The sequence below is a fragment of the Centropristis striata genome, chromosome 23 (genome assembly GCF_030273125.1).
Source record: "Centropristis striata isolate RG_2023a ecotype Rhode Island chromosome 23, C.striata_1.0, whole genome shotgun sequence".
Classification (NCBI taxonomy): Eukaryota; Metazoa; Chordata; class Actinopteri; order Perciformes; family Serranidae; genus Centropristis; species Centropristis striata.
Window position 1 is genome coordinate 29,187,528 of NC_081539.1, and position 15,136 is coordinate 29,202,663.

At 43.0% G+C, this 15,136-nt stretch overlaps 1 protein-coding gene across 1 annotated transcript; it reads left to right on the forward strand.

The window, feature by feature from the left end:
• Positions 1-1,045: 1,045 nt before the first annotated feature.
• Positions 1,046-14,679, forward strand: LOC131962264 (leukocyte elastase inhibitor-like). Its single transcript, XM_059327240.1, has 9 exons — positions 1,046-1,203; positions 7,543-7,724; positions 10,616-10,756; positions 10,958-11,075; positions 11,276-11,418; positions 11,961-12,041; positions 12,140-12,229; positions 12,320-12,500; positions 13,546-14,679. Exons 2-9 carry the CDS (start codon positions 7,548-7,550, stop codon positions 13,767-13,769), a joined length of 1,155 nt encoding a protein of 384 aa, XP_059183223.1. The 5' UTR covers positions 1,046-1,203; positions 7,543-7,547; the 3' UTR covers positions 13,770-14,679.
• The last annotated feature ends 457 nt before the right edge of the window (positions 14,680-15,136 follow it).

The following is a 15,136-nucleotide window of genomic DNA, read 5'->3' on the forward strand; positions in this document are numbered from 1 at the left end:
GTCCTGCATTCAAAACCTTGCTTCAGTAAAAGTACAAAAGTATCAGCATCAAAATGTACATAAACTATCAAAAGTTCTTGTCATGCAGATTACTAAAATTGTTAAATATATTCCAAATATAGTGTTGGATTTGTATAATTTATTAAATAATGGAAGCAGCAATTTACTGTTTTCAAGGTAGGGTGAATTTAAATACTTAATATACTGTTATGTAGTTTAATTTATTAAAAAATAAAATCAATCTTTTTCCATTTTAACCTGAAAAGTAACTAAAGCTGGTGGTTAATGTAGTGGAGTACCTGAACAGTACTTGAGTTAATGTACGTAGTTACATTACAACCCTGACAGAGATATTGATTTAGGTGTATTCATTCATAATGAACTTAACAATTAAAATTATATCTGCAATGTTCCATCTTTTGGCATTTATCAACTTATCAGGATATATTGACACAGCTCCAGTGATGGAATGTTACGAAGTACATTTACTCAAATACTGTCCTTTATTAAAATTTTGAGGAATTTGTACTTTACTTGAGTATTTCCATTTTATGTAACTTTATACTTCTACTTCACTACATTTTAAAATAAATATTGTTCTGTTGTTACTGTAGTGCTGTTGTTCTGTTTTTTAAATTAAACCTCATAATAGTATATTGAATAGTAAAAATGTTGTATTTTGAGGAAAATTAAAATGATGCTTACATAAATGCATTTAATCTAATAATATATTTAGAAAACAATATGAATATAAAACAAAGAATCAAAAGTAAAGGTATTCATTTTGCAGAATTAATCCACTCAGATTAAGAACATTTTGATGTTGATACTTCTGTACTTTTACTTAAGTAAGTTTGAATGCAGGACTTGTACTTGTAGTGGAGGAATTTCGCAGTGTGGTTATAGTACTTTAACTTAAGTAAGAGATCTGAATACTTTTTCCACCACTGCAAAGCTCATAACATGAAGTCCACCTGTCGGTCTGGACGCTAGAAGAAAAAGCGAGTTCGATATACCGATCCTTTCGGCTTCCGTACAAAACAATGCGGGTCGGGATGAGAATGACAAGGCTCATTTGACAGATGACTGGAAGGTTTTTGGGGCGTGTCAGTTTGTAAACAACAAAGCTGATGCTTCAAAAAGAGATCTTCCTGTGACCAAAAGACTCCTGAACACTGAGGACTATCAGAAAAGTCTCTGTCAGTAAGTAGAGCACGAGTTTCATTCAATTTGTGACGCAGGGAATTGGTCATTTAGATTGTAGACACTTGTTGTAACAGCAGAAAGTTGATGCAGACTCTGAGCTCATGTAGTGGAAAATATTAATAGAAGACAATAGTTTATTAGAAAGACAGCCCTGTGCGGGATTTAACTAAGTATCACAAAATTCTAATTCTGGTATTATTATAGGCTACCTAATGTCCGTTAATGAACGTTATTGTTCTCAAATGATGTTGTGGGATTTCCTAAATCAGAGCTGCTCATATCTTAATCAAGTAAGAGTTTCCTGTACAGAGAGACTGAGACTGTTGGTCAGATTCTGTGTGTTTGTCAAATCATAGGCCTATGTGATGAATTTTTAAACTGCTATATGTCTGATATTTTAATACATAGGCCTATTTAAATTAATTTCCACGACAAATCCCCCCTTTAATGGAGATAACCATCATCAACATCTGAGGGGGACGCGCCCTTTTCAGGCACGGATGAAAGCTTTGGGCCCAAACAATAAAAAGGCAGGAGAATTTATTCTCATTATAGAAATAAGGAGCTTTCAGCCGTGCTGATACTGTTTGGCGTCCCCACAGACGTACTGAGAACCAGAACAGAGGGAAAAGGATTGTCATTATTTATCATTATTATTAGAATTATAATAATTTATTGTAAATATTGCTTTCCTTATCTTGTTATCTTTTTTTCTGTTGGTTGCTTTGGCAATATATACATTGTTACGTCATGCCAATAAAGCCAATTGAATTGAATTGAATTGAATTGAAAAGGAGATGGCAGAGTTCTGGATTGATGCGCAGCGCCCTAGCATTTTTGCCTTCGGCCTAAGAGAAAAAATAGAGCAGGTGAGCAAAAAACAAATAAGAGCCGAATTGCGTCCCATTGATCTTTACATGTTGCCGGGTATTTCCAAAAACGGACACCACCGCTGCTGAATTACGTGCGCCGCTGCTGAAATTTCACATGATCATTAATATTGTAGCGACCCGGAAGAATGGAGCCACGACCGGGAGCTGGTTTTCTCTGCCTTTATTCTCAGTTTTATAACACAGGCTACTGTGGGCCGTAGCCAAGGCCAACACAATAAAACACACGGCAACAGGCTATCGTAAGATCACAACCAACTCTCCGGTCTCTCTCTCTACCCACATACACACACACACCGGCACGCCCCCCCTCAGTCCTCTGCCAATCCAGGTGGCTACCCTGTACCAACGTTGCCATGGCAACGGCCATAACTGACAGGCCCTACAGCCACTAACAGCGCCACCTTCCGAGGTCTCCCCGTACACTGCAGCACACTAACAGAATAAAACCTGAACAACTCAATGAATAACAGTCCGTTACAATATCAATGCGCCACAAATGATTTCTACTCGCACTGTGTGAGCACAACAACACACAGCGTTATTTTCGACTTGGTTTGAGTCATCAACGAGCTCATCAAATCCTGTCGGACCCTCTTAGGACATCAACGTAAAAGGTAACATTCAAGCTTATTCACGGTCTATATAGCGAGTAGCGCAGGTACCGGAGCAGGAATTTCACAAGGACCGCGGCCTCGCTCCGTGTCTCACACGCCGAACTAAATCCAATCAACCTGTCCGGGCGGTAGGGTCATATATATATAGGCCTATATATAAGGGGCTTTAGGCCGGACAGTCCGGCTTTTAAATGCCCCATTTTCGTGTCGTGACCTATCAACACATGGCTGATTACACTTACATCCAAAGATGCTTCTCCTTCATTCACTTTTGGTGAATGTGGCCTTGGCCAGAAGGTGTTGATGTCGTCAGGTGGTCTCCATCGATCATTGGGTGTTTCGACCCTGAACCGCAACACCCTCCCGATGGTGGGTCGGCAGTGGTGGCCAAATCACTGCCCATCAACTCCTCCTGGCTTCCAGCCAAACTCCTCCCTCCTGCTCCACAACCAGCAAGAGGCTCTTTCTGCTGCCTCCCCCAACCTGCGAGCTGCCGTCTTTCTTTCCCTCCCCGTCACCCCAATTGCTGTGAGCATTCTCCACACTGACTGGGCAGGAAATCCTCTACAGCCGCCCTCGACTGGGAAGAGCCATGCCTGCCACCCTTTCTCTCTGCAGCCATGCACGAGATCCTGGTATTTGCTGCTCTTTCTCTCAAACGCCTGATCACAACCCTCTTCCCATGGGACTGTAAGTTCAATGAGGATGATCTTCTTTGCCTCTTCAGACCATAGTACCGCGTCTGGCCTCAGGGTTGTCTGGACAACCGGGGGGAATTGCAGTTTTCCCCCCAGGTCTACCTTCAGTTCCCATGATTGGGCCTTTTGCAGCAGATTGCTTCTTGTTGTTGCTGTGGTTGCTGGCTTGTATCCCTCCCTTACGAAGTTTACTGCTGGTATTGCTTTCCCATGTGGTTGGCGTTTCTTGCATCTCTCCTGCTCCAGGGTGTTAGCGAGTGTCATGAGCACCTTGTCATGGCGCCACCTGTATCTTCCTTGGGCAAGTGCTGTTTTGCACCCTGACAGGATGTGCGCCATGGTACCCCTCTCCCCACAAAGCTTGCACAATGGGTCCTCCCTCAAACCCCACTTGTGCAACTTTGTCGGTGTTGGGAGTGTGTCATACACCGATCTTAGCAGGAAGGAGATGCGGAAAGGCTCCAATCGCCATAGATCTCCCCATGTGATCTTCCTCTTGGGTAAGTCCCATTTGGTCCATGCTCCCTGGGACGCAAGCTCCACTGCTTTTGCCTTTCGACCTTCCTCCTCCAGGTTCCTTACTTCCTCCTGGATCATGGCCCTTTTGTCCTTGGATCCTGCCTTCCCCCATTTCTGGGCATGAAAAGTTCCAAGACCCTGTCGTCCTATGCATGGCGTTCCAATGATGTCACGTAGCTTCAACATACTCTCGGCTTGTGCAACAGATGAGTCAGCTGCCCACTTGCGTCCTGATCGTGTTTGGATGCCTGCGTGTTTGACTTGTTCATCCTGGGAGTCTCTGTATGTCATTATGACTCTGCACTTTGCTACCTTAAACTCCTCCACCACGGATGACAGAGGAAGTTGGAGCTGTCCTGATCTTATGTAGAGGCCTACTGAAGTGAAGCTTGGAGGGATTCCCAACCATCTTCGGAGGTACTTATTGATCTTCCTCTCCACTCCTTCAACGCTTGTCATAGGAACCTCATACACTGTTAATAGCCACATGAGTCTTGGCAGCAGTCCATGTTGGTAAAGCCATGCTTTAAACTTTCCGGGGAGCCCTGATTTTTCAATCCTCCTCAGCCATTCCTCTGTCTGTTTTTCTGTACTGGTGATGTTGTTCCTGTCCGTAAGTGAGTCATCGAACCACTTCCCGAGGCACTTGATTGGATTCTCCTTGATCTATGGAATTACTTCTCCTTGCACCTGCAGCATGACCCTGTTCGCCAGTTTACCTTTCCTGATCACCATGCACCTGGATTTCTTTGGCTTAAACTTTATTCTGGCCCACGTTGCCATGCGGTCTCCACATGGGTTGTGGTCGTCACTGTAAGGTCGTCCATGTAACCTCTTATTGGAGGTTGTCGGCTACCCGATTGCATTTTAGGGCCTCGGGCTTCCTTCCCAGCAGCTGTTATCAGGAGGTTCATTCCCATGATGAAGAGGATAGGGGAGATGGTACAACCAGTTACGATCCCTTTTTCCAGGTTTTGCCACTGTGTTGTAAAATGGGCTGTTTTGAATCGTAGCTGGATTCCGCCAAAGTAACTGGTGATCATTCCCTTGATGTGCTGAGGGATGAGGTAATGGTCCAGTGCTGCATGGATGAGGGCGTGAGGGATTGACCCATAGGCATTTGCCAAATCCAGCCAAACAACTGACAGGCTGCCATTGCTGGCTTTGGCCTCCCGGATCATCTGACTGAGAACACCGATGTGTTCCAGGCATCCAGAGAAGCCTGGGATCCCACGTTTCTAGATAGCAGTGTCTATGTATCGATTCTCTGAGGCATCCTATTAGCCAGTACAGAAAAGAAGATCTTGCATTCTACACTTAGCAGTGAGATTGTTCTGAATTGGTCTATGATTGAGGAGTTCTCTTCTTTTGGCACGAAACAGCCTTCTGCCTTTTTCCAGCACGATGGAATGATTCCCTTCTTCCAGATCCTCTGGAACAGCTTCCAGAGCCTCCGGAGGAGCATTGGGCATTTCTTATATACCTTATAGGGTATACCGCTTGGGCCGGGGGCAGAACCTGTTCTGGCCTTTTTCACCACCTCTTGGATTTCCTTCCAGGATGGTTCGCTGATGTTGAGCTCTTTTCCGGGTGTTTCGATGCCGTCAATGTTTGGGTTGGGATCCAGGGCCTTGTTTCTGGAGATGTCATTGTGTGTCTCTCTCAAGAACGCCTCCACGTCTTCTCTGGGGCTGGTCAGCCTTCCAGATTTTGCGTCACCCAGCAGTCTTCTGGTGAATTGGAAGGGGTCTTTGGTGAAATGTGCTCTTTAGTTCTCTCTATCCTTCCTCCTTTTCCGAATGCCTTCTGCTCTTCGAAGACTGCAAAGATGTTCCCGCAGTTGACTCGTCAGGTCCTTGATGCCTTCCTTTTCATCGACCGGGGCTCTTTTGAAACGCTTGTTGAGCGTCTTGATTTCTTCCCTTAAGCGATGGATTTCCCTTTCTCTTCTGCTCATTTGAACCATGTGTTGATTCGCCACAACGCGCTGCAAAGTTGCTACCTGTCAATCAAGCTCTGAAAGTCTGAAAATGCCAAAGCGAAAGACCTCCTTTAACCCGGAATGGACAAGAGAACACGGGTTTGTTACAAAAAGTAAGAGGGAGTTTCATTTTTTTTGGACATTATGTCAAAGCGTTGTAGATGTGAGCAGCAAAGGCAACGCAGCTATCGAGAGACATGCTAGCACTGACGAGCATCAAGCTAATCGGAGTAAAACTCTGCTTAAAACCGGATCATACCAAACAAATATCTGCTTGTTTGTCCTGTGTATGCAAAGTGTCCTCCTTTTTGATGTGAAGGAAATGCCCACCCTACCGGGCGGTCAGAGGTCAAAATACATGCCGCAAGCTAACATTAGCTAACAGTTAAAGTTGTTTGAATCACACTAAACTGTGACTAACTGTTTTGAATAACTTCCTGTCGCTAAACACATGCCACTTTCAAAATAAGAGTGCAGTGTGTTAACAGAATTGACCACAGAATTTACAAAAAGACTGTCAAAATAAGATGGGGGGGTACATCTAATATCCTCCATAGTTATGTTACTTGATTTGTCTATAATACTCAATTAATTTGACTTGTGTTGTGTCTTACATGTAACAATGTATTGGTTTGGTTATCCTGTTGTGTGTTCAGTGATGTGGAGTGACATGTCCTAAGTGTATGGCCACCAGGTGGGTGGGACCGCAGTTCGACTTTCCTCATAAACATGATAGCCTGTATGAGGTTTTCACGAACTGTACACTAAGGAAGCAACAACTCACACACAGAACATGCAGTAGTGTTTATCAATGTTTATAATCCACCTATGTATCTCATGTTTATTAATCAAGGTATTTGGTGAATGTTTGCTCATAACCATCAGAAAGTGTCTGACTTTATTGATGTGATGTAACTTTTCATTGGAAAATGTATGTATAGATACCAGTATACCGAACACCTATTTGTCCACAAGGAAATATCTTGCAGGAAAGTACCCACCCAAAAGGAAAAACTCATTGGCCAAACCTGCCTGATGTATCCTGTTTGATGATCTGAATTTGGAAATCTCCCGATAGTTCCCATGTATATTTAGAAACACACATCTTCCAAATGAATTTCTCCAATAAAGGGGGGATTTGTCATGGAAATGTATTTGAAGTTTGAATTTTCTGAACATACCAGACTGTTGTAGCTTTTCTACGATTTGCCTTTTTGCACTTAGTTATTATATCCACATTAATTATGTATGATTGTTTATCAGAAATGTCATTGGGTAAATATTTTATTAATAGCGTTGCAATATAAGCATTAAGGTATTCGGTCAAAAATATATGTAGCCTATAATATTTTCCTTAATTAACCTGCTGTTAAATTTGCATACACACCACCAACAATGCTGTTATGACTGACATATGTACATAAAGGATAGTGTAATTAAACAATGTTTTTATAATTATATATCGTCTATCAGTTTTGTTGTATTCAGAGACTATTAATGTAATTGTATATTAACAAATGATATAATGAGGTTTGGCCCAATTAGAGAGTGAGATACTTCAGATAAAGAGGTAAAAGCATTACTTTAAGATTGTAAAGTAATTATTTTAAATCTGCCCTTTCTCTTTTTAGACACAATGGCATCACCAACCCCTCTGTCCAAGGCCAACACCACCTTCTCTCTGGCTTTGCTCAAAAAGCTGAGAGATGGCGACAGCACTGCAAATGTCTTCTACTCCCCTTTCAGCATCTCCTCAGCCCTCGCTATGGTGATGCTGGGGGCCGGCGGCAACACACACACACAGATGTCAGAGGTACAGTACACACAGATACACCAGCTGTCTTTGGAAAAGTGACATATTAACATTTCTGGCGTTTCAGGTTGGTTCAGCGTGATTTTGTAAAGCTTGCTGCTCAGACGTTTCTGAACTGTTAATCCTCTTGATGCGCTGTCAGCAGGATTTTGTGAGGTATGTATGTACTGCCATTGTGCTGGGTCTGATGCTCCTCCGATCACAGATATCCTGTTGGCCACAAATGTTCTGAATCTCCTGTTCTCATTGTTAATGTATTTCAGAACTGTGCTGCTGTCTGTCCAGAAACAGGACCTTTCCAGTTGAAGCTGTAATTCAGACTTCATCATCTTGTCTATACGGACAGCCAAAACAGCAGCGGTAGGTTCAAGTCTACGGATGTTTATGGGTTTGAGTGGTGTTACTCTGTCCTTTCCAAGACTGAACGACATATGTACTGTATGTCACCTGATTCATTCTGCAATCTCAAGTAGGTAACTGTACCATACCCTGATTCGCTGGCGTCAGCAAAGTGGTGTAACTGGGCATGAACAGGTGTTCATGAGGTTTTAAGAACTTGCTCACTTGACTTCAGATCAGTTAACCTCCTGATCCCAGCCACAGTTTCTTCGGTACAAGTCCTGTAAAATTTGCTTTGCCGGAAGAGTAACTGCTGCAAGGTACCCTAAGGAATCATACACTGAGCTCACTACTGATAAAATGCTTGGCCGAGTATGTGAACGCTCTTTGTAATCCATGTGGAAGTTGAAAGTGTCACTTTCTATACACCATTGGAGTCCCAAGGCTCTTTCCACAGGAAGTTGGTCTCTGTCTAAGTTAAGTTCACTTACATTTTTAGAGTTTTCTTTCTCAGGAATAGCTTGCAGAACGCCCTGATGTTAATCCATTGTGTTAGATGAAAGCCTCCTTAATGACAAAGGTCCCTGAGGTCACGAACGATCTCCACTGCTTTCTCCACTGACTCTGAGCTTTTTAAACAGTCATCCATATATACATTTCTGTCACCGTGTTGATCCCCTCAGCAGAAAAGCTGCTTTGATTGTCATCAGCAGTTCTCTTCAAATCGTAACATGCACAGCTTGGAGATGACACTGCTCCAAATAAATGCACAGTCGTTCTGTACTCTGCAATTTGCTTATTCAAATCTCCATTGGGCCACCATAAAAATCGAAGAAAGTCCTTGTCTGCCTCTGCTACTCTGACTTGATAGAACATAGATTTTACATCAGACATCAAAGCAACTGGCTCTTGCCTGAACCTTAGAAGCACTCCTATCAAGGAATTTGTAAGATTTGGGCCCTGCAGAAATTGATCATTCAGGGATGTACCTTTGAATTCGGCTCCACAGTCAAAGACGACCCGTACCTTTCCTTTGCGTGGATGGTATGATTGCCATGATGAGGTATGTAGAACACATTATCTTCACCAACACGCAACTCATTTTGGGGAACCTTTTCAGCAAACCCATTGTCAATGACATCATCAACAAACTTTGTGTACTCTTGATGGAATCTCTCATTTCTTTCCATTTTCCTTTTTAAAGAAGTGAGACGTTTTAGAGCAACACAACGGTTGTTTGGCAAAACCACCTCTGGTTTTGAATGGCAGTTTTAAACTGTAGTGTCCATCTTGCAATTTTACAGACTGCACCATGACTTCAATGAATCTGCCTCCTCCCTTGACATTTCCACTTTGTCCTCAGCATCCTTTTCATTGAAGTCATGTTCATACTGCTTTTCCAGTAGCAGCTCTAGCGATTCAACAGACCCTCAGTTCACAGAGACAGAATGACAGTCATCATCATTGATTTTCCAGCTTTTACATGAGCCACTGACAACCCACCGGAGTAGGGTTTTAATGGCGAAGTGTCTATCTCCTTGACTATTACATCTACATTAGCACCAAAGCCACCCAACCCCCCCCCCCCCCCCCCCCCCCGGGCCTCACCCACATCGAAACCTGCATCTCGACAATAAAAATCTTGGCTGACACACAACTTTCTCAAACTGAACAGTGACAAAACTGAGCTCCTCCTCATAGGCACCAAATCCACCCTCAAAAATACCGGACACATCTCACTCACCATCGACACCTCCACCATCACTCCCTCCCCCCTGGCACGCAATCTCGGTGTTATCCTGGACCCCACCCTCTCCTTTGATCCTCATGTCCGCTCCACCGTCAAGACCTCCTACTTTCACCTCCGTCGCATTGCCAAAATCAGACACTGCCTCTCTCCCCCTGCTGCCGAATCCCTCATCCACGCCTTCATCACCTCCCGCCTCGACTACTGTAACTCCCTCCTCACTGGCATCACTTCACGTTCCCTCCACAAACTCCAACTGGTCCAAAACTCTGCTGCCCGCCTCCTTACCCACACCCGGTCCCGCCAACATATCACTCCTGTTCTCCGCTCTCTCCACAGGCTCCCCATCAAACAGCGCATCAACTTCAAGATTCTCCTCCTCACCTTCAAGGCCCTCCACCATCTGGCTCCCCCTTACCTGTCTGACCTCCTCATCCCCCACCGCCCCACCCGTGCCCTCCGATCCTCCTCCACTCTCTCACTGACAGTACCAGCATCTAAACTCAAATCCTTTGGCGACAGAGCCTTCTCCCGAACTGCACCCCGACTCTGGAACTCTCTTCCCCAAACTGTCCGCGACTCACCTTCACTCTCCACATTCAAGTCCCGTTTGAAAACCTACCTCTTCTCCCAAGCTTTTGACCTCCCCTACCCATAACCAGTTTCTTGTCTTGCTCACCCCATATGCAAATGATATGATATATGCAAATATGTAGCATAGAACATCAAAGTCAACAATCTACAAGGAAGACTGGTCAGTCACAAGGTCAGAGCATCTCTGTAACACTCGTCTACTTGTCCACAGTGCCTGAAAACCAAGGACTGCCAGGATGAAGTCCATGTCAGCTTTGCCCAGCTGCTGAAGGAGCTCAACAAGGCTGACGCTCCGTATGCCCTCAATGTGGCCAACAGGCTGTACGGGGAGCAGTCCTACCAGTTTGTTGAGGTGTGTGTGTGTTTCACCATCTACTAGGAGGGGTTTTGTTTACATATTATTCAGTCATGGAGTGAATAACAGGTTGATACAGGGATGTTTTAGTAGACGTAGAGCGGGCAGCAGGCCAGAGTACAAGCAAGTTAAGCTCTAATTGTTGAGCAAAGACATTATTTTATTCCCGATCGGTCAATGTTTTGTTGATGGTTTCAGGATTTCTTAGGGGAAACCAGGAAGCACTACAATGCAGAGCTGGAGTCTGTGGACTTCATAAGCAAGTTCGAGGCAGCCAGGGTCAACATCAACAACTGGGTGGAAGAAAAGACACAAGGTGCATCACACACACACACACACACACACACACACTAATGCAATTGTACTGAAGAAAAAGTGCACCCAGTTATTGTTGTAATAGGGAATAAAGATTCCGTATTGATGTAGAAAAGACTTTTAAAAAAAAAAGTGTTTTAACAGCTGCAAATGCTTATGGTTGCTTGATATTGCATTATGTATGTGACAATTTTTTACCAGGTAAAATTAAGGACGTGCTGGCCAAGGGTGTGGTGGACAGCTCGACCATGCTGGTGCTGGTCAACGCCATCTACTTCAAAGGCCACTGGAACAAGCAGTTTAAGGAGAGTGCCACACATGATGAACTATTTAAAGTCAACAAGGTAACAGTACTTTTTTACAAAATGGTTAAAAGCAGGGTCAAAGAGGGTGCATTTTGATGTTTTTGTACTGTATATTAGTCATGATTTGGAGGAAGCGTTTCTCAATGGCTTTTCCAAGCATCTGTGTGTTAATCATGGGTTAGGTTTGCCCCAGTAAAAGGGAACTATGTTGCATCCGTTTGTTGGAGAAAAAAAACGCCTTTTCTCGCAGCACATGGAATCCTGAGAAAATGTTTCCACAGAGTTTGAGTCAGTGGACAGAACAGCTTCAACTTCAACAACTTCTCCGGTTACTTCAGGTCAGATCCCTCGTTTTCAGCACGGAGGTCTTGCGACCACCCTTCGACAATAATGGTTTATTAAGTTAGCTTCAGCAAACGTTATCAGTACATGTGTCAGCATTAACCGCTGTTGGTAAAGATACTTATACAGTGTTGGAGGCGGAGTTATGATAAGAAGCTCCAGTGCGCCATAGAGCCATGATTTTAGACACGCCCAAAAAAATGTTTTTTCTTCACTTCCTTCTCTGATTTTGTTTTCAGAATGTCACCAAGCCTGTGAAAATGATGTACCAGATGACCAAGTTCCCTCTTGGGTACATCCGTAAACCCTGCTGCTGCCAGGTAGTGAAGCAATTCAGTTCTTAAATCAGTTTATGAATTTATAATGTACACAGTGTGTTGGTCAATATGTATATAATGTTGGAAACCCTGTTGGACAGATCCTTGAGATGCCTTACAAAGGAAAGGAGCTCAGCATGCTCATCTTTTTACCAGATGAGCGGGCAGAAGACAAAGCAGATCTGGAGAAGGTAGGACACACAAACTTTTATATATTAACATTAAAAAAACCCTGCAAGACACAGACGGGTTAATAATTGATTGTATTTGTACATCCCCAGCTGGAGAAGGAGCTGTCCTACGAGAACTTTGTAGAGTGGACTCGTCCTGACATGATGGATGATATTGAGGTCCAGGTGGGGCTACCTCGGTTCAAGATGGAGGAGAGTTATGATTTGAAGAATGTCCTGATGAGCATGGGCATGGTGGACGCCTTCGACATGGGATCATGTAACTTCTCTGGTAGGCAGTGATGCCGGTAACGCGTTAATTAGTAACGCTAGTAACTATTAGTAACTATTAGTAACTATTAGTAACTATTTCCAAACCAGTAATCAGATTAAAGTTACTTTTCCAAGTCACTGTGTGCGTTACTATTTTTTGTCATTTTCCTTAGTAAAACGATATATTTTCTTTCTTCTTGCGACTCGGGGAGCGACGTCGATCGGCGGTTTTGCAATCTATTTTGTGGGTAAAAATGGGTTTGGGTGGGTGGATAAAATTGGGCTGTTTTCGGATCAGTTCTGCGGGTTTTTGAAGCCGAAACACGGGCACTTCAGATCCTTTTTCTGCGACCCTCTGTTCAGCAGGCAGTAGTCTCACTCACTCATTCACTCACGCACACACTACAGCTCTGGCTGACGTGCCCCCTAAACTCACAACAGACACTCCCACTACCTTCAGGCTACGTTAAGTCAATCAGTAAGGATGACTATATGGCGCTTTATATCCAACACAACTTTCTCTCTTGCGATTCACACAGCACAGCTGGACAAAGTGGTCTATAACTGCCGTTTATATGCAGCAGTCAATATGATCGCCATTGGCAGTCCGGGGTATAAATGCTCAGAGTTTGTTTCATTTTAATATATTATTATATATAAGTTGTAAGCTTCAGAAACCATCAAACACATATATTTAGGAAAAGTCGCCGACTGAGAGACATGTAGTTTTAATGTAAACGAAGTTATTTATAAAAGAAAAACCCAAACGGTCTGTGAGACTGTCTTGGCCGTTCTAGTTCACTGTAAAAAGTAACTTATAAAGTAACTTGTAATCTAACTTAGTTACTTTTAAAATCAAGTAATCAGTAAAGTAACTAAGTTACTTTTTAAAGGAGTAATCAGTAATCAGTAATCGGATTACTTTTTCAAGGTAACTGTGGCAACACTGCTGGTAGGACATCACATCACACACAGTATATTTATAATAAGATTCCAGTCATGAAAAGGTGAAAACTAGCACTATACTTACTTAAAATATTCCATCTCCTTTCCTTCCGTGACAGGCATGTCCCCTGCCAACGACCTGGTGCTGTCCAAAGTCGTCCACAAGGCTTTCGTGGAGGTCAACGAGGAGGGAACTGAGGCTGCTGCTGCCACTGCGATAGTTATTAAAAGGTGCTCGAATTGGTGTACCGAATTCAGGGCAGACCACCCCTTCCTCTTCTTCATCCGACACAACCCCTCCATGAGCATTCTCTTTGCTGGCCGATACTGCTCCCCCGAGTGAGCGCTGCATCGTTTAAAGCAGCTATTCTGAACCTTGGGGTCGGGACCCCAATTGGGGTCGCGAGATGATTTCTGGGGGTCGCCAAATCATTTTGGAAGTCAGCTCTGTCTCCACTGTGTTAAAGTGTTCATGTGTTAATGTGTTTTAGTCTTTTTGGTCACTTAATGTCTTTTGTTTTGGGTCATTTTGTGTCATTTTTGCTCATTTTGTGTCTTTTTTGGTCATTTTGTGTCTTTTTTGGGTGATCTGAACTGTGCATGTGAGACTCTGTTCAGTGAGCGGGGGTCACGGACAACATGCATGTTAAATTGGGGGTCGCGACTCAATAAGGTTGAGAACCTCTGGTTTAAAGCACTGTTTCTGGAGGGGGGTTACAATACAGCTTCTTTTGCAACAGTTCACTATTTCATTTTAATTGTACTGGAAGAATGTTGAGATGAGTATGAAATAATTTTTCCCTCTTAAAACAGCTTTCCGTGTTTGCCAGAGTAGAGTTGGTGAGGTATTCGGAGAGTCATTCATTTCCATAAAGGATCTCCACTCTCTCTTAAAATAACTGTCAAATGCACATAACCCACTGGCTCTTAATATCCCTGCTGTTAAAAGAGAGGTTGGGAAATTCGCTTTTGTTTATTTTTCTCCTTTTAAATGGAATAATCTACTGTCTCAGCTTCAGTTGGATACACTGAATCCTTTTAATCATTTTAAAGACATTCTTTGTTGATCCTATGATTTCTTAATGTACATGTGCTTGTTGAATTCATTATGTACTTCTGTTGAGTGTATATTATTATGGATATGTATTGTGATGTGTTGAATTGTATTTGTGCTGTAATTAGGGCGCCATTGGAAATGAGAGCTTGCTCTCAATTGGCCCTCCCTGAATAAATAAAGGTGAAATGAAATGAAATTCTTGATCTGCTAGCAGTGATGTGATGTTGAACTTTCATCTGGAAGAAGTACTGAAAGTTCTCTTTGTGTCTAGTTTAGCCGGGACTAGTTTGTGATCACTGATTGTGTTTGGATGAATTTGTGTTTCAAATATATCCGAATGTAATTATTTGCTAGTGAGAATAAAGTCAATTCTAGAGTATGTATGGTGTACTTCTGAAAAATGGGTGTATTCTCTGTCGTTAGGATGATTTAGCCACCAGCTATCACCAAGACCCCAATCCTCCATATACTGTTTTAAAACTGTCGTAGATTTAAGTGTTCTGGTATTTCCTGTTGTGTTTGATTTATCTATTGTTTGAGCAAGTGTTGTATTGAAATCTCCACCTATGATTAAGTCTGAGCTGGGTACATTTTTGAGGATAGAGAAGAAACTGTGAAAAAAGGAGGGGTCATCATTATAAGGACCATAAAGA

Bases quoted from the DNA above. Each gene is read 5' to 3' on its own strand.
- LOC131962264 (XM_059327240.1), top strand. From the start codon at position 7,548: ATGGCATCACCAACCCCTCTGTCCAAGGCCAACACCACCTTCTCTCTG. The intron at 7,725-10,615 runs GTACAGTACACA...ACTTGTCCACAG, and splicing joins CACACACACAGATGTCAGAG to TGCCTGAAAACCAAGGACTG. The intron at 11,419-11,960 runs GTAACAGTACTT...TTTTGTTTTCAG, and splicing joins AACTATTTAAAGTCAACAAG to AATGTCACCAAGCCTGTGAA.